This window comes from Phyllopteryx taeniolatus, chromosome 12 (genome assembly GCF_024500385.1).
Source record: "Phyllopteryx taeniolatus isolate TA_2022b chromosome 12, UOR_Ptae_1.2, whole genome shotgun sequence".
Lineage (NCBI taxonomy): Eukaryota > Metazoa > Chordata > Actinopteri > Syngnathiformes > Syngnathidae > Phyllopteryx > Phyllopteryx taeniolatus.
In genome coordinates this window covers 20,643,952-20,665,555 of record NC_084513.1, presented here as the reverse complement: position 1 = coordinate 20,665,555, position 21,604 = coordinate 20,643,952, and the positions used below count along the sequence as shown (strand labels likewise).

The following is a 21,604-nucleotide window of genomic DNA, read 5'->3' as shown; positions in this document are numbered from 1 at the left end:
CATTCCGAAAACAAAAAAAGCAAGCAAATGTCAAAACACTTGAAAATTGTTTAATGATGTTTACAACAAAAAGAACTGTACACTTACAGTAAAAGATTATTTTGTATACGTGTATAAAAACAAAAATACAGCAGACAAATGCATCAAAATCTACTATGTATCCTGATTCACATACTTAAAACTCCTACAGTCTTTCCTTTCTATGCCGCCATGACTGGAGGCGTTTTTAAAAAACATTTTTTTTTTAGTATTTTCATTTTTCGGAAGTGTCCCTCAGTGTTTTAAGTCCTAGATAGTAACTCTTTAGATTAAGAGTTCTGTTAGAAAGATTAGACTGCAGAGTCAGAAACAAAAGGGGAGGTGGGAACATTCCTTTAGATTAGCCCAAGTGTCCACTGTGAGTAGTTTTACACAACGCCTTTCAGAAGATACACACAATATATACACGTTTGCTTTTTTTCCTCTAATCATTTTCCATTGTATTTTATTTCGATAAAAGCCACGGTCACCTGGGCTGATATCACACAACACATCCAAAAACATACAAAAATACTATGTCTTCAACCTAGTAAGACAGTTCTGCAATTAGTTCCATGCTGCGACAGAGAGAAATAAAAATGACAAAGAGGAAAGACTATTATTCAGCGCACTTTTTTTTTTCTTGTCAGAAATATATCAAAATATACATCTAAACTTTGGAATTACTGAGGCTTGGACTCAAAGCCAGTGCTGGGTTTGTCTCTTAATACACATGCTGCAGGGCCATTAGGAAGAGACAGTTGACAGAGATATCTTTGGTATCTGCAATTTGTTCACACACACACACACACACACAGACACACAAAAAGTTTAAAATATTTGGAGTTTTGCTTTGGGATAGATAGCGCTCGTGAGAATTCCCGGCACCTCACTTCGGAGTAAAGCGTTGAGCAAAGTGTCACCAAATGCCCCACCAGGGGATGCATAGTGTCACAGTTGATCAGTCTGTAGTGAGTGAGGGAGGGAGGGAGGACGAGAAGGAGGGCCAAGTGTGATGTGTGTTTACAGCAGTGAAATCTAGTGGGGTGGGATGCTTCACTCCAGGATTGTAGGCCTATATCCTGGGACGAACACTTTTAAGGAAAAAAATATATATATTCTAACCAGTCTTTGAGAAAAGGAGAGCTGGTGAAACGGGGATTCTAGCAACAGCGCTCAAGACAGACAGACAGACAGACAGATATGGAGTCCTGAGCATGTACAGTGTGCACAGGATTAACCCTCAGTGTGTATTAACAAACATCTCCCAGCTACCACCACAAACAAGTGTCCGTCAAAGAAGCCCTCTCAACGACGCCCCTCCTCCACCACGCTACCCCAGCCCACCCACAGGCACTGAAAACCACAGCACCAACCAGGGCAGATGGCAGACATTTGTATGCAGTCAAAGCTAATGAACCCCAAAAACGAGTGCTCAAGTGATGAGCGCTGAGGCAGGAGGGTGGGCCACATTCGTGTACAATCAGTTATTAGTCTTTGGTTAATGTTGTTATCATGGGATGTCGCCACCTTGCAAAGGGGGATGGAGGGGAGTTATAAAGCATACACACCAGGTTAGAGTTACAACATAAGCGGGATTGTCAAACTTAAAAAGGGCTAGTAATACAATGAAGGAAAGGTGTGCAAGAAACATTGTTAAAGCAAAACATTCGTGAGGACTGGTGTGCACCCTTCGTGGAGGACGTTTCAAATCATGAATGAGCAGGCTTCTCCGACGACACGTGCATGTTTTTTTAAACGTTTTCTTATTAAGTAGGTTAGAGCAGGTTTCACCCAGTTTTGAGTTAGAAATGAGGTATACTGGTGCACCCACGCTTCATCTGTCAACGTAAAAAAAAATTTAAACAAAAAAAAACAAAAAAAACGAACAGAACAAACAACAGCATAGCGGGTCAACTAATGTACCGATCCACCAGGAATCTCCAACGTTAGCAAAATGAAGCGTTGAAGCAAAGCCGGTCGACAAGCTAGTTCGCACTAGCGTCTGAATCCACAAAATGGCATTTGTCACCAACAAGTGAAAATTTACCAATTGACTCGGGATGAGCATTTGACATTTTCTCGATTAACTAGGAAAATAAATGATTAATTGAATTGTTTTTTTTCTTCAAATATTTGTAACGAAAGAAGAAATAGTGGACCCACATTAGAACCTTGCGGCGCTCCATAAAGAAAGTTCAATCCAAGGACAAGCGTTTGACCAGATTATTATTTTTTTTGGATCGAATCTTGGGAAACTGATAATACACACACACACACACACACACACACACACACAGTCCCATCTAAAAGTATTGGAACAGCAAGATCCATTCCTTTGTTTTTGTTGTATACTGAAGACATTTGGGTTTCAGATCAAAAGATGAATACAAGACAAAAGTTCAGAATTCCAGCTTTTATTTCATGGTCTTTACATCTAGATGTGTTAAACAACACAGCACAGAGCACCTTTGGTTTGAATCTACCCACTTTTCAAGTGAGCAAAGGTATTGGAACATGTGACTGATGGGTGTTTCCAGTTGTTCAGGTGTTGCCTTTTATATTGATTCCTTAAACATTAGATAACTTGTTTTTTGCCTTGGGTTTCACCTGTGAAAACTGCATTTGCTGTTAAGCAAACATGAAGACCACAGGGCTGTGTATGGGAGAAAAGCAAACCATTATGAAGCTGAGGGAGGAGGGAAAATCAATCAGAACTATTGTACAAACATCGGGCATAGCCAATACAACAATGTCCTGAAAAAGAAAAACTACTGGTGTACTGAGCAACAGACATCAAACGGGTCGGCCAAGGGTATCAACAGCAGTTGATGACAGAAACATTGTGACAGCTGTGAAGAAACCCCCGAAGACAACAGTCAGTGACATCACTTCCAACCTCCACAGGGCAGAGGTTAAGGTATCACAATCCACCGTTTGAAGAAGACAGAAGAAATACAGGCCATACCACAGGATGCAAACCACTCATCAGCAAAAAGAATCGGAAGGCCAAATTGGATTTTGCAAAGTACAGAGACCAAATTTTATGGAGTGATCAGACCAAGATTAACCTCTCAAAGTGATGGAAAGGCCAAAGTATAGAGAAAGAAAGGCTCTGCTTATGATCTAAAACACACAAGCTCATCTGTGAAGCATGGTGGAGGTAATGTCAAGGCATCCAAACTAATCGGGAGAAGCTTCATCATGCAACAAGACAATGACCCAAAACACACTGACAACACAACAAAGGACTTCATCAGGAGGAAAACGTGGAAGGTCTTAGACTGGCCAAGTCAACCACTGCACCTTAACCAAATAGAGCATGCATTTTACCTCCTGAACCCCCCCAAAAAACAAAAGAACTGAAAGAGGCTGCTGTAACGGCGTAGAAAAGCATTTCAAATGAAGAATGCAGTCTGTTGAAGTCATGACACAGTTATTGCAAATAAGGGTTATGCCACCAAATATTAAACATTCACTTTAAATTAGTAATTGAATAATATCTCTTCCAATACTTTTGCTCACTTGAAAAGTGGGTGGCTTTAAACAGTTAAACTGTCCTGAGTTGTTTAACACATTTAGATGTAAATACCACAAAATAAAAGCTGGAATTCTGAACCTTTGTCTCATATTCATCTTTTGATCTGAAACCCAAATGTCTTCAGTATACAAGTTCCAATACTTTTTGAGAGGACTGTACACACGCACGCACACACACACACACACACACAGTGGGTACGGATGGTATTCAGACCCCCTTAAATTTTTCACTCTTTGTTATATTGCAGCCATTTGCTAAAATCATTTAAGTTCATCCTCGCCCGCCTCCCCAATGTACACACAGCACTCCATATTGGAATTGTTGAAATGTTTACTGATTTATTAAGAAAGAAAAACTGAAATATCACAGCCATAAGTATTCAGACCCTTTTGAGCTAATACAGAATACAGCCATGAGTCTTTTTGGGAATGATGCAGTTTTTCACATCTGGATTTGGGGATCCTCTCCCATTCTTCTTGCAGATCCTCTTCAGTTCGGTCAGGTTGGATAGTGAACGTTGGTGGACAGCCATTTTCAGGTCTCTCCAGAGATGCTCAATTGGGTTTAAGTCAGGGCTCTGGCTGGGCCATTCAAGAACAGTCACGGAGTCGTTCTGAAGCCACTCCATTATTGTAGCTGTGTGCTTAGGGTCATCGTCTTGTCGGAAGGTGAACCTTCGGCACAGTCTGAGGTTGTGAGCACACCGGAGAAGGTTTTCGTCCAAGATATCCCTGTACTTGGCCGCATTCCTTTCTTTCCTTCGATTGCAACCGGTCGTCCTGTCCCTGCAGCTGAAAAACACCCCCGCAGCATGATGCTGCCACCACCAGGCTTTACTGTTGGGACTGTATTGGAAAGGTGATGAGCAGTGCCTGGTTTTCTCCACACATACCGCTTAGAATTAAGGCCAAAGAGTTATATCTTGGTCTCATCAGATTAGAGAATCTTATTTCTCATCATCTTGAGTCCTTCAGGTGTTTTTTTTAACCAAACTCCATGCGGCCTTTCATGTGTCTTGCACTGAGGAGAGGCTTCCGTCGGGCCACTCTGCCATAAACCCCCAACTGGTGGAAGGCTGCAGTGATGGTTGACTTTCTAGAACTTTCGCCCATTTCCCGACTGCATCTCTGGAGCTCAGCCACCGTGATCCTTGGGTTCTTCTGCACCTCTCTCACCAAGGCTCTTCTCCCCCGATTGCTCAGTTTGGCCGGACAGCCAGCTCTAGGAAGGTTTCTGGTCATCCCAAACGGATTATGGAGGCCACTGTGCTCTTAGGAACCTAAAGTGCAGCAGAAATTGTTTTGTAACCTTGGCCAAATTTGTGCCTTGTCACAATTCTGTGTCTGAGCTTTTCAGGCAGTAACTTTGACCTCATGATTCTCATTTGCTCTGACATGCACTGTGATCTGTAAGGTCTTACATAGACAAGTGTATGGTTTTCCTAATCAAGGCCAATCAATATAATTAAACACAGCTGGACTCCAATGAAGGTGTAGAACCATCTCAAGGATGAGCAGAAGAAATGGACAGCACCCTAGTTCAATATATGAGTGTCACAGCAAAGGGACTGAATACTTATGGCTGTGTGATTTTTCAGTTTTTCTTTTTTAATAAATCTGAAAAAAATTCAATTACATTTTTTTCTGTCACTATGGGGTGCAGTGTCCATTCATGATGAAAAAATAATGAATTTAAATGATTTTAGGAAATGGCTGCAATATAACAAAGTGAAAAATTTAGGGTCTTTCCGTACCCACTGTATGTCTATGTATATACATGCATATTATACATACATATACACACACACATACATATATATATATACATACATATATATACACATCTATACATACACACACACACACACACACAGTGCCACCAGAAAGTATTGACACCCCTTCACCTTTTCCACATTTTGCTGTTAGACTTATGCTAAAGCTGATTTGAGCATAGTTTAAAAAAATCTACATAAAATATCCCATAATGACTAAGTAAAAACATTTTTAGAGAGTTGTGAGATTTTTTTGAAAATGTAAACATTTAAACAATAGGTACTGTACATAAGTTTTCACTTCCTTGGGTTACTATTTTGTTGCAGCACCTTTGGCAGGAATCACAGCCTCAGTCTTCTTGGGCATTTCTCTACGAGCTTGGCACACCTGTTTTGGAGCATTTTCTCCCATTTTTCTCTACAGATCCTCTCAAGTCAGGTTAGATGGGCAGCGCCGGTGGACAGCCCTTTTTAGGTCATTCCAGAGATGTTTGGTTGGATTCTGGCTGGCCCACTCGAGGACATTCACAGGCTGCTCCTTTGTTTTCTTGGCTGTGTGCTTTGGGTCATTACCGTGTTGGATGGTGAATCGACGCCCTAGTCTGAGTTCCAGACCACTGTGGAGCAAGTTCTCTTGAAGAATTTCACTATATTTGGCAGCTGTCATCTTACCCTCTATGCAGACTAGTCGCCCAGTTCCTGCAGCAGAAAAACAGTCCCACAGCATGATACTGCCACCACCCTGCTTGTCAGTACGGATAGTGTTAGTGATAAGCAGGGCCTCTTCTTTTCCAGATATGACACTTGCAATTCAGGCTAAAAAGTTATATTTGGTTTCATCAGACAAGAGAATTTAGTTTCTGCAGGTCTGAGAATCCTTCAGGTGCCTTTTGGCAAACTCCAAGCAGGCTGCCATGTGCCTTACAGTGAGAAGTGACTTCCACCTTCTGGATGGTTCTAGAATTTAGCACAGGTCGACTCCATTTAAGTTGTAGAAGCATCTCAAGGATGATCAGTGGAAACCAGATGCACCTGAGCTTAAGTTTGAGTGTCATAGCAAAGGGTGTGAATACTTATGTACCTATTATGTTTGAATGTTTACATTTTTTATAAATTTACACAAATGTCTGAAAATATGTTTGTAGTTTGACATTATGGGATAGTTTATGTAGATTTTTTTTTAAAAGAGAAAACTATACTTAAATCAGCTTTAGAATAAGTCTGTAAAACAGCAAAATGTGGAAAACGAAGAGGTGAGAATACTTTCTGGTGGCACTGTACATACATATATACACACACACACACACAGATTTTCCCATTCTTTTGAAATATATATATATATCTGCTTGTAGGCACTACCTAGACTGAATTAATGGCACACCTCTGCAGGTTGCAGCAAAGAAGTGCACTTTATTTTGCCCCAATTGCTTTAAGACATAGTTGAAAATAGGAATCAACAATCAATTCCAAACAATTAACCAAATTTGTTGATTAAACAATTATTATGCCCATCCCTACTCCATACCCAATTTTTGCAGTCAGTTGGGGAAAAACGCACAATAATGGTTTGCAGACTGTGTTTCTAGGCTCTACAATGCTCAGTCATCCACATACACACTGACCTGTTGGAATTATTAGTAAAGCTTTTCTTTCAGGCATTGTCTGAATCACACCTAAAATACATAAGTAGCAATGTGAGCGTCTCACACTCAAAATGCCCTAAGTACACTATTATGTCAGTGACAATGCACTTGGCAACACTAAGCTAAAACAGACACATTCACACATGCTACAATGCAATCATTTCATCTACGTAACAATAAGGCATAAATGATAACATTTATCGTCTTCGTCAAACCAAGAAAGCCAGTGATCGTGCCCTCTCATATTATACAAATCAGTTAAAGGCATAAAGTAATAAAAATAAAAAACAAATGATTGTTAAAGACAGCACAGCAAATCAAGTCCAAAATGACTTAAATTAAAACAATATATACATTTTAAAAAAAAAATACAAAAAAAAAAAAAAAAAAAAAAAAGACATCAGTCTTCCCCCTCTAACAACTAGAGGATCTTTGCGTCAGACCGCCGCATCTGCCGGCGGACAGATGCATGTCATTCACTGACACACCCATCGCAGCGTTTTTTTATTTTTTGGTCTTGACATTTTTTAATTTTTTTATTTATTTTTTTAAAGGAAGAATTTTTTTAAAAGGAAGAATTAATTAGGAATTTCTTCGGGGTCATACACACTACATTCAGTCTTAGTAACATAATGCTTCAAATATAAAATAGGAATATCTTACACGTGTTTATATATATATATTTATATATATAGAATTAAGAAAACATTTCTCTCATTATTAGGTCTTTCCTCAGATAAATATATCAGTAAAATCCTGTGGCGATGATGGCGTCCGGTTCGTGTCGCAAATGCGCTCGACTCGGTCGCGTGAGTACAAACGACTGGAATCGAACTGGCTTCTATCAGTGCGCGGCGGACTCAAAGACACGAGTAGCCATACGCCAGCTGAGCTGTAAAGAGAAAGGCTATTACTTTGGCAAGAATGAGCTCTTCATCAATCACCATCAAACCGTCGAAGAGAAAAATTAAATAGTAGTACTAGAAAAAGCAGTAGTTGTCCTATTATTTATGGTTCCGATGGAGCAGTATAGTGTGAATGGCGAGCCAGTCCTTACTTATACATTCCACACTGTTCTATACACAGAAATATCTAAAAAGGTGAACCTTATGTTTAAGTGCTGCTGAGGTATATTCAGTCAAAATTAGTCAACGACAGAAAAGTACAAAAGGGATATCTCGCTGCCTACAATCTGACTTCCTCATCACTGCTATTTTGTTAGTCAGAAGCAGCAGAACAGTGATGCCATTTGTGTGGGGTTTAGCTGAATGTGTGGCACATAACAGTACTCAGCCCAAAAGCTGCAGTGACTAATAGAGGACGAGCCAGTCTTTAGGAAAGCTTTGGGGCGCAGCAATGCTAACATGCTGGTTCAAATGGTAGCAATGATCGGATCTACAGTATGTGTTTACTACAGATGGGCATTTGACTAAAATTTGCTTGAAGTATTTATCTTTTTTTCTTTTTTTTTTTTTTTTTCCCTTCAAATTGTTACAACGTGACAAAATGAGGAGAGTGGACCTTGATCAGAGCCTTGTGGCAGTCCACATGGGTACATCTTGCTTCAAACCACGATTACTCGACAATCAACAAACAAACCAGATTCTTCAATTAACTGATTATGCCATGATTGCCGGATTTTTTTGTAACTGATAATCTTTAAAGATTTGAAAAATCCTTGTCAGGCTTCAACTGATGTCAGGTCTTCTTTAAACAAACTAGTTAAGACACAATCAACCACTAGTCCATTGAATTTCAATTTCTTCAAGCCACGATTAATCACCAAATTCTTAATCCATTCAACTGCGCATCCCTAGTGTTGACGTAGTGGAGCATTCCAAACTCCAGAGCCAAAAGACCTGCTCTTCACAGGATGTGCTAATGAAGCTATAAAGAAAAACCATAGGCGCAGGCTGTTAAAGCTAGCACTCCATCCGTCCATCTCCAACCGCACCAGATCAAGAAAAGCATTTGTGAACAGTAAGTGCAATGCTCAGACAAGCACGGCCACTACTGAGGAAAACCACTTTGGTTCAAGCTGTTGCATTATGGCTGACATATTGGTACACCCCCTCCCCCCAATCCCCCCAATGGAGTTTTTCCTGCTTCATGGACACCCAAAAGCTGTTACTAAAATGGTTAAAATAGAAGCCATCAAATAGCTCTGCGAGCAAATGTTAGGGCGAGGCCCAGCGAAATAAAAATAGGAAACGAGTTTGTCATGTTTCAACACAGCCCTTCCCTCATTATTGGTCAATTGCGCTGCCAATTATAATCCGTAAAAGACTTTCCCCCGCCAAAAAAAAATAAAAAAATCTTTGGAAATGATCGAACTATTGCATTTCTATATTCTGCTGACAAAATGAGGAGAAATTCTGTTCATAAATATATCGACTAGACTACACCGACTACAATTACTTTAACAAATATTTTTGGTATATCTTAAAGTACGCAGCCACTCAAACGACTGCAGACAAAAGGGAAAAGAAAAGGTCATTTCTCCCACAACAGCTCAATCCAGTTTTTTGGTACAGATACTGTGCACAAGTAGATACGACGGTACTACCATTACATAGAAAAAGATCGCAAAAAAAAAAAATGTAGCTAACATCACCATACATTTAGTGTGACGATCACACCCCCTGATAGGTGATCTTAGCCCAGACCGCTGAGCCTTGTGGATCATTTGGTTAGTTAAGGCTCAGCGTCACTGAGCTTTACACAACACACGCAGACGTATGCCCTCCGTATTTAGTCAGTTTCACTCCACGTGTTTTTAAAGCTGTTAAAAGTTTTCAGTCATTTTCCATCACTGTCTACAACCCGCACCATTTTAAACAAGCTTGGAGGCTGTAAAAAGACAGTGTTTCCAGAAAGAGAAACTTGCAGAGACTCAACGGCTCCCTGCGCTCGTTAAAGCAATGATAACCTTTATATCGGCCAGTTATTACTTGTTTTTAAAGCCTTACAACCACATTTTTAAAGAGACATTGAAGTCTTAACTTATTATAATTGAAAAAAACTACATTAAGAAAAATGCTTAAAACTGATATGATTCATGTCAAGGCTTCTCCCCCCACCCCAAAAAAAAAAAGTAAAGGTGACCCCAGTTAGTGATGTGTAATATGAGGTTAGTATTAAGTATATAGTAAAATCCCCCAAATTTTCTTTTGAAGTCGTTCAGAAAAGATAAGTGAGATTGTGTGAAATGGAAGGACGTATGTACAAAATGTGATGAGCTTGATGGTATGGGGAGAAGGTTTTCTTCCTGGTTCAAAGAACGACAGTCTCCATTTGGCTACTGTTCGAGAAAAAATATCCAAGGATCATAAAGAGAAAGCAAGGAGAACCCAGAAACAAAAAGGTGAAGCACACCCCTTGTTTTTTTTTTTTGGTGAAAGCAAAAGGAATTCAATAATAATAGATAAAATGGAGCGGATGTGTGTTTGTTAGTGAAGCGCAGAGGCGAAACTCAAATGACCTTGCCTATTTCCTGCGTTGTGTGTGAGGAGACCAGTGCACAGCTCAAGAAACAGGGCATTCATTCCGGATGCAGCCAGACTCACTGCGCCTTGGAGGCAGCGGTAATGGTCGTGGCTTGCACAGGCACGGTGGCCGTGGAGACTTGGTGGTGGGCGTCGGTGGTGAAGTGCAGCCCGCCCGCCCCGGCCGACACCAGGCTGACGGGGTTGCTGGTGAGCAGAGACAGGTTCTGGGGGTTGAGAAAGAGCGGCGTGGTCACCAGGTTGGGCGCACTGCCGCTAGATGCGTTGGCGAACAGCAGGCTGCTGCCGTCCAGTGCCGTGATCGGGATTGTGCCGCTTGATGCCAGGGCTGTGGAGAGACAGGTGGTGAAAAATGACTGACGCTGTCTGGTGACAAACAACAAATGACATGAATGCGTCTGAGCTGTGGCGTTTCTAAATGGAAAAAGAACACTTATTTACTCAACAGCAAACGAAGAAACTAAGTTGTATTGGGGATTTTTTTAAAAATATCTAAATTTGGAGATACATGCTTGTCAATTGGACAGCAAAGTTATACAAAGGTTTTTGTAAGGGCGGAGCTTATTACTTCCATATGTACAGTAACCGCTTGCCTATTCGTGGTTTGCAATTTCACCTGTGTTTTTTTTCTGTGGAACCTATCCCCACTTATTTAATGAAAAATTCAATTTGGAGTTTTTGTGCTCTTTCTGAAATGTCCTATGATGCCGCAAGGTCAAGCCTAAGCGAGTTGTCCATCGGTGCCAAGGAACTCGTGCTGAACGATTAATCAAATTTAAACCGACATCGTAATGGAATGCAATTGTCAAATCGCAAAGCCTGTGGAAAAAAAACGTGACATGCGAGTGAGCGTGGCGGATAGAGGTGTGCGCTGTAAAAACGTACAATACGGTTTGGAATTGTATGGTTGTCTTAGATTTCCCACTCGCCGCTACTGAAGAGTATTTCAGTTGAGTTTTCCCCCAAGGTGGGAGGAAACGCTGCCGCTGTGGGCTCGGCATAAAGCCTCACCGTGGCTGCTCGACAGCTGCCGGTAGTCGAGCAGCCACGGTGAGTCCCACGTAATTCATCAATAAAGAGAAGACCGCAGGCTGGGGGAGCCTGTCTTATGTCATGCTGGGACCTGGTCCCCTGACATCAGAGTGCCCTGTTTTAGGCCTGCCCAAAACACCCAGACAACTGAGAAGGTGAAACCGCTATATCTCAACATTTAAATTGGCTAAATTGTTTTCAGTTTTTGCACGTTTTCAGCACTTTTTCCGACATATTTAGAAACAAAACATTTTAAAATCCCTTAAAGTTCAGCGCAAACTTCTATGACTTGGTTTTAAAGACCCTGTATGAGGGAGCGTAATTTGTGACACAAATCAATTGATTCAATGGGAGAGGGATACGGGAGGCCGAATCCTACAGAATGTAAACGGGAAAAAAAAGGTATCTCCTTGAAGCAGGAGACACCTTGTGTCTATCAGCTGACCTTTTCCCTGGAACTGTTATTTGCATATTCGTTGATTCTGTATTTTTAATGAGGCGGGAAGGTGTAGATGTCATTTTAATGAGGTGATTAAACTTCTAGTGGGAAAATCCATCAGACACAAATTACAATTCCGTGCAGGGGTATATTGTCTGTCTGGAGGGGATGTTTAATTTACCTTTTAGTATGCAAGGGAATACATTTATCTCAATAACACTGTAGTTGATAGTCTTTTTCCTTTATGTCATGTACTGTTCATTTGTAAACTGTTTTAATTGATTTGATATTTTATTAATCCATTTAAAGATTTATCAACCGTTAAAACACCCACGAGTAGAAAACCTTTTCATAGGCTATCAAAATGGAATTGTGGCAGTAAAACATCCTTGCGCTGGATTCTTTTTTTTTTTTTTTTTTCCCCCCATCATACCTTAATGCAGCGTTAATTTTTTAAAATAATTTTCAGAAAGTCGACTTTATAGTTGTAGGAAGAAATCAATGGTAATATTTTGTGGTTGCCCTCTCCGCCTCTGTCATATTTCCATGTCTGTGTTTTGGGACCTGCTGCTCCAAGATGTTTTGCATTTGTATTGATGCGTTTATCAAGCCAACTACAGTACCTACTGTTCGTCTATCTGAATCTCATCAGAAAATATTTGTAAAGGGGATATGAAGCAAAGGTGAGACGATGCGCACCTTGGATGGTGGCTAGCGTACTGTTGTTCATGAGGCCACCGGGAGTCAGATTGAGCAGCGCCCCACTGCAAACACACAACAGAAGAAAAACATCAGTTGAAAAATATGGAAGAAAAGAATTGGCGATTTAACAGGAGTTGATTTATTGTAAGGAACTACTAACCCTGGAGCAAAGGGGGAGGAGGCCATTAATCCTGGATTCAGCCCTGCCGCAGCAGCCATGGCCGCAAAGCTCGCGCTGGTGGGCAACTGGGCAGCCCCCTGAAACGCTGTGGACAGACTCGGAGCGGCCACCATCAGCTGGCCCGTCCCGAGGGTGGTGCCTATGGATGTCGGGGCCTGGGTGACGATGGTCTGCGCCTGAGTACTGACTTTATTCTCCGCGGTGCTGGACTGAATGGACGTCGGGGACGGGCTTAGAGATGGAGAGCTGGTTACCGCGGTGATTACGGGTGTGGTGGAGATGACAGATGCTGTGTTTGTAGCTCCTACTGTTGTGCCTTGGAAGAAAGGTGGGTCATTAGGGATTATTTGGAGTGGGAAAGGAGCTTTATACAGTGGAACCTCCCAAGTCAAAGGCATTAAAGGTCTAGCAATTTTACCCAAAAATTGAGGGAAAATGTGTGTACAAATGTGATGATGATGTCACAGCATATCACGCAAGTCATTGGGAATGTTCCAGAGTCTCACTACACCTAATTTCAGCCATCATAAGATGATTTTTTTTAAAGTCTTATTTCTAACACTTTTTCATGGAAGGTGAGATAATCCCCACCAGAATTTATCATTAGTAAGCCGAATTGTAATTGCAGTGTGGGATTACTTTTGTAAAGTGTACGCGAGTGTTTCAGTTTCATAATACTTGGAGATGATCACCAGTATTCATGTGGATGACTGAGCAGCTCTCTTAAGTGATGTTTAGCGCTGCTACTGGTTTTAATTAAGGACTGGTACACACAAGTATTATTCAAATTTTAAAATATTTTTATAGTTTAGCATTGGGTCTATTTTATTATTATTATTTAACAGTAAAATCTCAAATTGAATCAACAAAAAACAAAAAGAATGTGGAAAAACTTGGCGGAGATGTTGACTAAGCACTCTTGGGCTTCCCACAGCCCCACGCGCTGGTCCTCCATTTCTAAGGTCCACCGGACTTTGTGTTTCATATGTTTGGACCATGTTATATCTTACTGGCATACTTTCATTTTGAAGGCCTAATTTAACGGGCTAGCGGATTTTGGTGAACCGATGTTTCCCGCGTGTTGGCACAGGGACATGCCGTCAGGGGAGGCAGAGCCTGAGTTTTTTTTTTTTTTTTCCCCCATTGCAATTGATTTGACGGGACTCAGTTAGAGCTGGCATTTATCAGCTTTTGTGTGATCCTCGATGTCATGTCTTTGAGTCCATCCGTTTGTGATGTTTTACAAGGAGCACTGATTTAGACTGCTTCGGTACCTTCTTATTCTAGCTAGCTGGCATATGCTTGTCACTTGTGATCAAAAAGTAGTGTGATGATGCAGTATTAGTGTTTTATGTTTTATCATTTTTCATAATAGTAGTGGTTTATTCGATTTTATCCCACTGCTTACAGTATACTGGTGTGACAGGTAACGTTAAAATGTTAATAATATTTGAAATTTTTATAATTGGTTTTGAGAGGGTTACAATTTGGAAATTGTTCCAAATAAAATTTATCGAAATAAGAAATCTTTGCAAGTACAACCAGTGTCATGCAAAAGATTCTGCTCAATCTTTTGGTACCACTGTAACACACATACCTGTGAAGGATAAACTGGAGACACTGGTGCTGGTGAGAGGCATCACTGGATTTACAGTCAGCGTGGTCGGCGTGTTTATAGTTGAACTGTTCACCAGGCTTGCTGTGCTGGCCACCTTGAAAAACAAAAACATGAATAACCTGTTGTTATGCCAACCCTTTTCAAAAAGCAAATATGAATCTGTAGGGAAACAAGCAAACTGAGCCTGTATTTCTTGTGCATGTGCTTCCTCACCAAAGGACTACCGGGTGTAAAGATAGTTTTGATGGGAGTGCCGCCTACGCTGCCTGTGCTCGGGGGGTTTATCCTCTTCTCTTTCTGCCGACGATTGCAGAACCAGACCCGGATCACCTCCTTCTCCATATTGAGCTGGTCAGCGATCATAGTGATCTCTTCAGAGGTAGGTTTTTGGTTCTGCTTGAAGAGGGCAAAGAAGCCAGACAGACCATGTCAGTACAGATGATTTGTGACGACCACATCTTTTATAATCTAAATCGGTCCTCCCACCCAGTCTCATTGCGTCATCTAACCGTATGCATTACAACTTGTTTCTAACCTCCAGAAAGCTCTTTTCTAAGGCCACGCGGATGTTGGTCTCAATACTAGTCCTCTTCTTCCGCCTGCGGTTGATCCCCTCAATGCCCATGCCTGGAGAGCCGAGGGCACTGGGGGTGGACAGCCCCTGGTCAGAAGTCAGGTTTTCTGCACAAACAGCACCGACGCAACGGAAGGAGAGGGAGGTAAAGGCGAGGGACTGTCAAGATGCCCGCACCCACTGCACAGTGCACATCAAACATGTATGAGGAGGTTCAGGGACAAACCTGCATCATTAAGCCACTTCTCCAGCAATGGTTTGAGTTTGCACATGTTCTTAAAGCTCAGGTTCAAGGCCTCGAAGCGAGAGATAGTTGTTTGGCTGAAGTCGTTTCCGTACAGCTTACCCATAGCCAGGCCAACATCCCCCTGGTCACAGGGATGGACACAGAGTTTAAGGCAAAGAAAGACTTGATAATACATCCATCCACCCATTTTCTGTATCGCTTATCCTCGTTAGGGCCGCGGGTATGCCGGAGCCTATCCGAGCTATCTTCAAGCTAGAGGGAGGGTACACCCTGAACTGGTAGCCAGCCAATCACAGGGAACATATAAACAAACAACCATTCACACTCACATTCACACCTACGGGCAATTTAGAGTCTTCAATTAACCTACCATGCATGTTTTTGGGATGTGGGAGGAAACTAGAGTGGCCAGACAAAACCCACGCAGGCACGGGGAGAACATGCAAACTCCACACAGGCGAAGCGGGGATTTGAACTCCGGTCCTCATAACTGTGAGGCAGATGTGCTCACCAGTCGTCCACCGTGCCGCCTTGCTATTACAGGATCTATATAATACTTTACATGGGTAAGATACCTGTGTAAAGCCCAGTTTGATCCGCCTCTGTTTGAAAGTTTTGGCAAACTGCTCCAGTTCCTCCAGATCGCTTGGCTCCTCCAGAGTGGGCGTATCCAACAGTTTGGGCGGCGTCTGACTGTGGGGCAGCGACTGAATGGGTGTGGCTGCCGTGGTGCGGGTAGGAGTTACAGGCTGCGTGTTACAAAAAAAAAAAAAAAAAAAAAAAACAACAACTATGGTAATTAGATTTGTGAGAGGGTGCCAAAAGGGGTTATTATGAAACACATTTATCTGAAAACACATTAAGTGAAATACAAGACCAACCTGTGTTGCAAGGGTGATGCTCGGTTGCGTTGGGAGGGGGTTAGCTTGGCTTTGAGGTAGTTGAGTGAGAAGACTCTGCGCTTGCAATATGCCTACACAGTGAACAACAGCCAGGGGACAGAAGATAATACAAATCAGCTGCTCTTACTGTACCTCATATTTTTTCCCCTGCGAGTAGTGTTGTGCTTACTCTGTTGGGCATGCGGTGTCTGCGAGATGATGAACTGAGCGGGCTGCAGCTGTGTGGCAATCGGGTGGCCGGGCTGCACGAGCACAAACTGGGGCAGACTTAAATTCTGCTGCTGTAGCTGCCAAAAGGATAACAATATTTTCTAATATAATCCAATATGATGATGCTGCCATTTGAGCTCACATCTATAAAGGTATCCATTGACAATCACATCGTAATGGCAGTAACATCACAAATATTATGGTAAACGCGATATTCCCTCAAATAATGGATGCCGCTCTCATAGACGTTCTCCTTCACTTCCACTTGAATACAAAAAGAAAACACTGTACCTACCTAAAACAAAAATGTTAAAAAAAAACCTGAAACTAGTTTTTTACTTTTTTCCGCACCATAAGGTGCACCGTATTATTCGGTGCACGCTAAAACAAGGTAACGGAAGCAAAACAGTGAGTTTGGTTGAACTTTAGTCTACTCCGCATTTAAAAATACACATTATTTTTTGATCAATCTTTTGTCACAAATCCATCAAAGTCCTCATCATCTGTATCTGAATTGAATTGAATTGAATCGCCGGGTTCCCTCTCGTCATTGTCGGAGTCAGTCTCATTGCCGGGTGGCTGTTCAGCAATGATGCCGGCTTTTGCGAAAGCTCGGGTAACCTGTCAAAGCAGATACCTTAGCCCAGGCATCCACAATCCATTCACATATGGTGGCATAACTCGCTCGGCGCTGCCTCCCAGTCTTAGTAAAGGTGTGTTCGCCGTCTCCCATCCATTGCTCCCACGCCGCTCGCAACTTCACTTTGAACGCCCCGTTTACACCAATGTCCAGCGGTTAGAGTTTGCTGGCAGTTGCTGCGCCACGGTAGTCCTTGCGCAGATGGCGAGATGGCGCCTTTTCATAAAACGAAAGCACCAAGACGGACCTCCTTGAAAGTGTTCGATCTTCATGTCTTGTGCTATCGTTATTGCCTTCAGTCGAATGGTGACTGTTGAGACTCTGTTCGTGTGCTTGATTTTGAATTTTCCTGCGGCTGCTTTATTCCCATTTACAACCGCGTAACTGATAGCCTGTAGTTTGAATTGTGCCTCGTAAGCATGTCTCTTCGCTGATGCCATTTTCGGGGGTCCTTAGCCAAACAAATGTTTAGCTAGTACAGTATACCTACCGGAGGCGTGGCGGAGGTAAGCGTACGTACTGTACGTGGCTTTACGGAATGTTCTCAAATTGGTTTATCGCTGCCAGCGTACGTAGTGTACGTATTACGTCCCTATGTCGGCGGGAAATGGTCCGACAGTCAATCAAGCGGAGCGCTTACCAAACTCGCACATCATCATTTTGGAACTCAGTGCACACATAAGGCGCACCGGGTTAAAAGGCGCACCGTCGATTTTTGAGAAAATGAAAGGTTTTTAAGTGCGCCTTATATATATATATATATATATATATATATATATATAAATATAATATATATATATATATATATATATATATATATATTATATTTATATATATAAATATATATATATATAAATATAATATATATATATATATAAATATTATATATATATATATATATACTTCCAAATCAGCATTCAACAGTTACTTAATCTGGCAATGAGAAACATGTTCCAACGAAGACATTCAAAAAATGAAATCTAAATAAGAAAATCGGCTGCAACGGTGATGGTATCTTACAGGAGAGATCTGGATGGGCTGCGACAGGGGTAGCTGGGTAATGGGCGTGGCTGCGGAGGCAGAGATGCTGGCCCCAGTGGTGCCGTTCTGCTGGTTGGCTGAATGCTGCACGGCTGCAGCCAGGAGCTGAGCCTGGGCCTGGTGGAGCAACAGTTGCTGCTGGGCCGGGGTCAGAGTCAGCTGTGGGAGAAGACAGCAACACAACAAAGTTACACCAAGAGAGAATTAAAGGGTAGAAAAGGTATACTATTCACTTGACAATGAATGAGTTAGTACTTTCATGAAACTTCAGTGGACTTTGATACCTGTGCAGAGTTAAATAGGATTGCACCAGAAGGACAAAATGTAAAACAATTTCAAATATTATACACAATAGTTTTAAAGGGTCTGTCTTCAGTACACAAAAAAAATACTGTATACAAGTAGTGATTAAAAAAATAAAAAATAAAAAGTGAGCTGTTAAATGTTACGGACCCTCCGTATTTTGTTATGAAAATCACTGAACGCTGACATGTTCTGGCTGTAACTACTGATTGTTCCAGATATTGGAACCATGATGCTTCAGACGCTGGCCAGTTCAAATTTAGAAATGATTTTGATGAAGTAAACACTATATTGTAAGGGGAAAAAAATGTCCCGTCCACATTGAACGGTCTCCCAACCTCCCTGCTTTCCACTGTTTAGGTATTATGGGGAATGCTTGCGACCTATATTTGTAAAAAAAAAAAAAAAAAAAAAAATGTGTGTCTGTGTGTTTTTATTATATTGTTTAATAATTAAAACATTTTACTAGTATATTACAAACGAGGTCAATTGAAACTGCGCTTAAAGCTAAATTAATCAGGAGTATAATAGAGAAATGTGGCAGAATGAGTGGAACAAACGAGTCTTGTGACTCCCAAGATCAAAAACGGACACACACTACATTATGGAGCCATTAAATGTCAGTCTACTGGAACAATGCAAGATCATCATTAATACTGCAAAGGGAACTCACAACTACACACTTTAAAAGAAACTGTTTACGTGCTTCAGTAGATGCTAGGGGCTGGGCGATTAATCCTCATTTGATTTTGATTTTAGCTTCTCAGATCATAAAAACAACAATCGAAAAAAACGATTAATGTGCTGAATGGCACAGTGCGTGTATGCACATTCCTGCATTGTAAAAGCACCTGACGGTGCTCGAGCCGTGTTGTTGTTTATGAACTCATTCACACGAAGAAACCTTTTGAGCGAACGTACTGAATGGAATCACCTCATGAACTGATTTGTTTTCCTCAGTCTAGCTGAGCTCAGCTGTGAGCCCTTGGCGCATAAGAAACTTCCCCGCAAACGGCGCTACTCGCAGGCTGCGGGCGGTGGGTGGCTGAATGTGCAGGGGCCGCCGACGCTATGAGCGCTCGGTCGCCCCAAACTTCTAGATGCTTACTCGATGCCGTGATAGGGACCAATGAGAGCCAAGCTGTTTCCATATTTAAATAGGGGAGGATGACAGATCCAATCAGAGCAAAGCTTATTTACATGTTGCATATTAATGAGAAATTGGCCCGTTTCAACTGCCAGGTCTCAAAGACCAACTACATTCACTTTAAAAAAGACATTCTAGGCATTTCCAATCCAAATAATCATGCAAACCTCATTAAAGGACATCAAAGATTCTGAAAAATTGAAAAGAAAATTGGATGGAAGGAGACCTTAAATGTAAGTGTGTATATCCATGCATGCAACACATCTCCCCTAAGAGGCCAAAGCACTCACATCAGGTATTTATTTATTTTTATTGCTACTATTTTTACATGTTTTACTTGTTACCAATTTATTTTCTGCTTTTTCTTTTACCTTATATTTAAGGTTGCGTTTCGGTAGTTGAATAAATACAAAGTTTTGAAATCAATCGTGATTTCAATATCAATCAAAAATAATCGTGATTATTTTTCGATAATCACCCAGCTCTAGTAGATGCTGCTTTTTTGGCTAGCAAAGGAGTTGAAATGTGCTCAGCAGAAACTTATTAATGAACAGAGAAATTTGATCATTACAGATTATTTCCCTGATTTGGAAATGGAAAGTGTCCATTTTAGGGAGGCCTTTTATTTGTCTGAAGTGGGTGATGCACCGAAAGACTAACTGGGGCGCAGCGTCTATTAGAGGTGCAACCGCTATTTTAAGGAAATACAATTATTACGCTGCAGGCTCGAAAATGGTCGCTCCAGTTCCTTGTTAATGGATTTGAGGGCATTAACTTATTTATTGAATACCAGACAAAAGGCTGACTGTATAATAGGTTTTCATCCCCTCTCATTTAACTTGTCACAAAGGTATCAAAGTAGATTTTTTTTTCCTGTCACAGCAAGACAAATGAGGCCAGGCAGGCAAATGGGGAGGAGACTCATGCAGTTGCGGCAGGCTTAAGTGATGATGTCAGATTTCAAATCAAATTGCACAGCCATGTTGTTTCCATCTATCCAGCCAACCAGTCTTTGCAACGACATGGTGGCATTGTCTCGTAGCCATTGAGCAGAGATGTGGTTAACCTGCCGAGGTTAAACATTTTGCTTAAGGAAGAATTCAAAGACAGTCGGAGGGCCACAAAGATGGAGCAGGCAGACGGACGGGGCCGAGGAAGACACCCGCCTTGGAGCAACAGAATCAGGGCAAGCATTCTCACTTCAACCAGCCGCATGGCCACAAACCAGCCTATGGAGGTAAAAGGCCACTTACTCCTGCAATCTGTCCCCCAGCCAACATGAGCTGGGTTTGAGGCAACACGCTCTGCTGGACGGAGGTGGAAAGAGCACTTCCAGAGTCTTCAGACTTTGACTAGGGGAGAGGCATAAGATGAGGATTGTTGACTTGGTGAGCTCGTCTTTTTGATATCGCTGAAGAGGTTTCAGATCATGCATAATTCAGATTACATTTTTTTAAAGCAGTCTACTAACTGATCGTCTTTTGTGAGCGTCTGAAGTCTCTGAGCGAGGGAGAAGATTTCAAGTCAAAGAAGAAGTGCAAGAGCGAGCACTTAAAAATGTGCCGCAGCCTTTTGAGACAAGGGAAGGGCGAGGGAGGAGAGGCGTCGCGATTGCTAATTAAAATAGCTCTTATGTGGCGCATGTAAATCTTGCATAGATTTGCATATTCCCTGCCATCTGTTTCCGAGCAACGGCGGGAGCAGCTAATTAGCATACCGTCTTGATTAATCTGCGTTGTTGCCTAGCGACGCCAAAGGAGCCAGGGCTCATTTAAATGAGCTCGTTCTGCTTGTGTGTGCATACATGAGTGCAGAAGAGCAAGCCTCTTCAAACTTAACTTAAATTCCTTCTTCCACTACCGTGGAATCTCCAAAGTGGAACTCAATCTGTTCCGTGACACTGGGTGACTTCCAAGCTGTTCTTGGTTAAATCATAATCTTCCGTCACTACCGGGAAGCTCTGAACCTCCTGTATGCCAAATGCCAATGTGAAGGGAGCTCTTGTAAATTTTAACAGGAAAATCATTTCATTTATTTCAACATCGTCCTCATTATTTTAGCTAGTGTTTTCTGTTTAATCTTAGTCATG

At 41.7% G+C, this 21,604-nt stretch overlaps 1 protein-coding gene across 10 annotated transcripts in view; it reads right to left on the bottom strand.

Moving 5' to 3' along the window:
• pou2f1b (POU class 2 homeobox 1b) overlaps window positions 1-21,604 on the bottom strand; it is a 33,224-nt gene that overhangs the window by 1,232 nt on the left and 10,388 nt on the right. For 2 of the 10 annotated variants that reach the window (XM_061793207.1, XM_061793211.1), the window contains 12 exons: window positions 20,769-20,867; window positions 18,045-18,224; window positions 16,344-16,461; window positions 16,154-16,245; window positions 15,848-16,021; window positions 15,253-15,393; window positions 14,987-15,142; window positions 14,665-14,847; window positions 14,431-14,545; window positions 12,813-13,149; window positions 12,650-12,714; window positions 31-10,807 (listed from right to left, as the gene is read on the bottom strand). In XM_061793207.1, the coding sequence (XP_061649191.1) occupies window positions 10,536-10,807; window positions 12,650-12,714; window positions 12,813-13,149; window positions 14,431-14,545; window positions 14,665-14,847; window positions 14,987-15,142; window positions 15,253-15,393; window positions 15,848-16,021; window positions 16,154-16,245; window positions 16,344-16,461; window positions 18,045-18,224; window positions 20,769-20,867 (1,932 nt within the window). In that variant the 3' untranslated portion in view covers window positions 31-10,535. Of the gene's footprint in view, window positions 1-30; window positions 10,808-12,649; window positions 12,715-12,812; window positions 13,150-14,430; window positions 14,546-14,664; window positions 14,848-14,986; window positions 15,143-15,251; window positions 15,394-15,847; window positions 16,022-16,153; window positions 16,246-16,343; window positions 16,462-18,044; window positions 18,225-20,768; window positions 20,868-21,354; window positions 21,378-21,604 lie in introns of those variants that run through there. The other 8 variants (XM_061793212.1, XM_061793214.1, XM_061793215.1 and 5 more) reach the window with 7 other exon arrangements.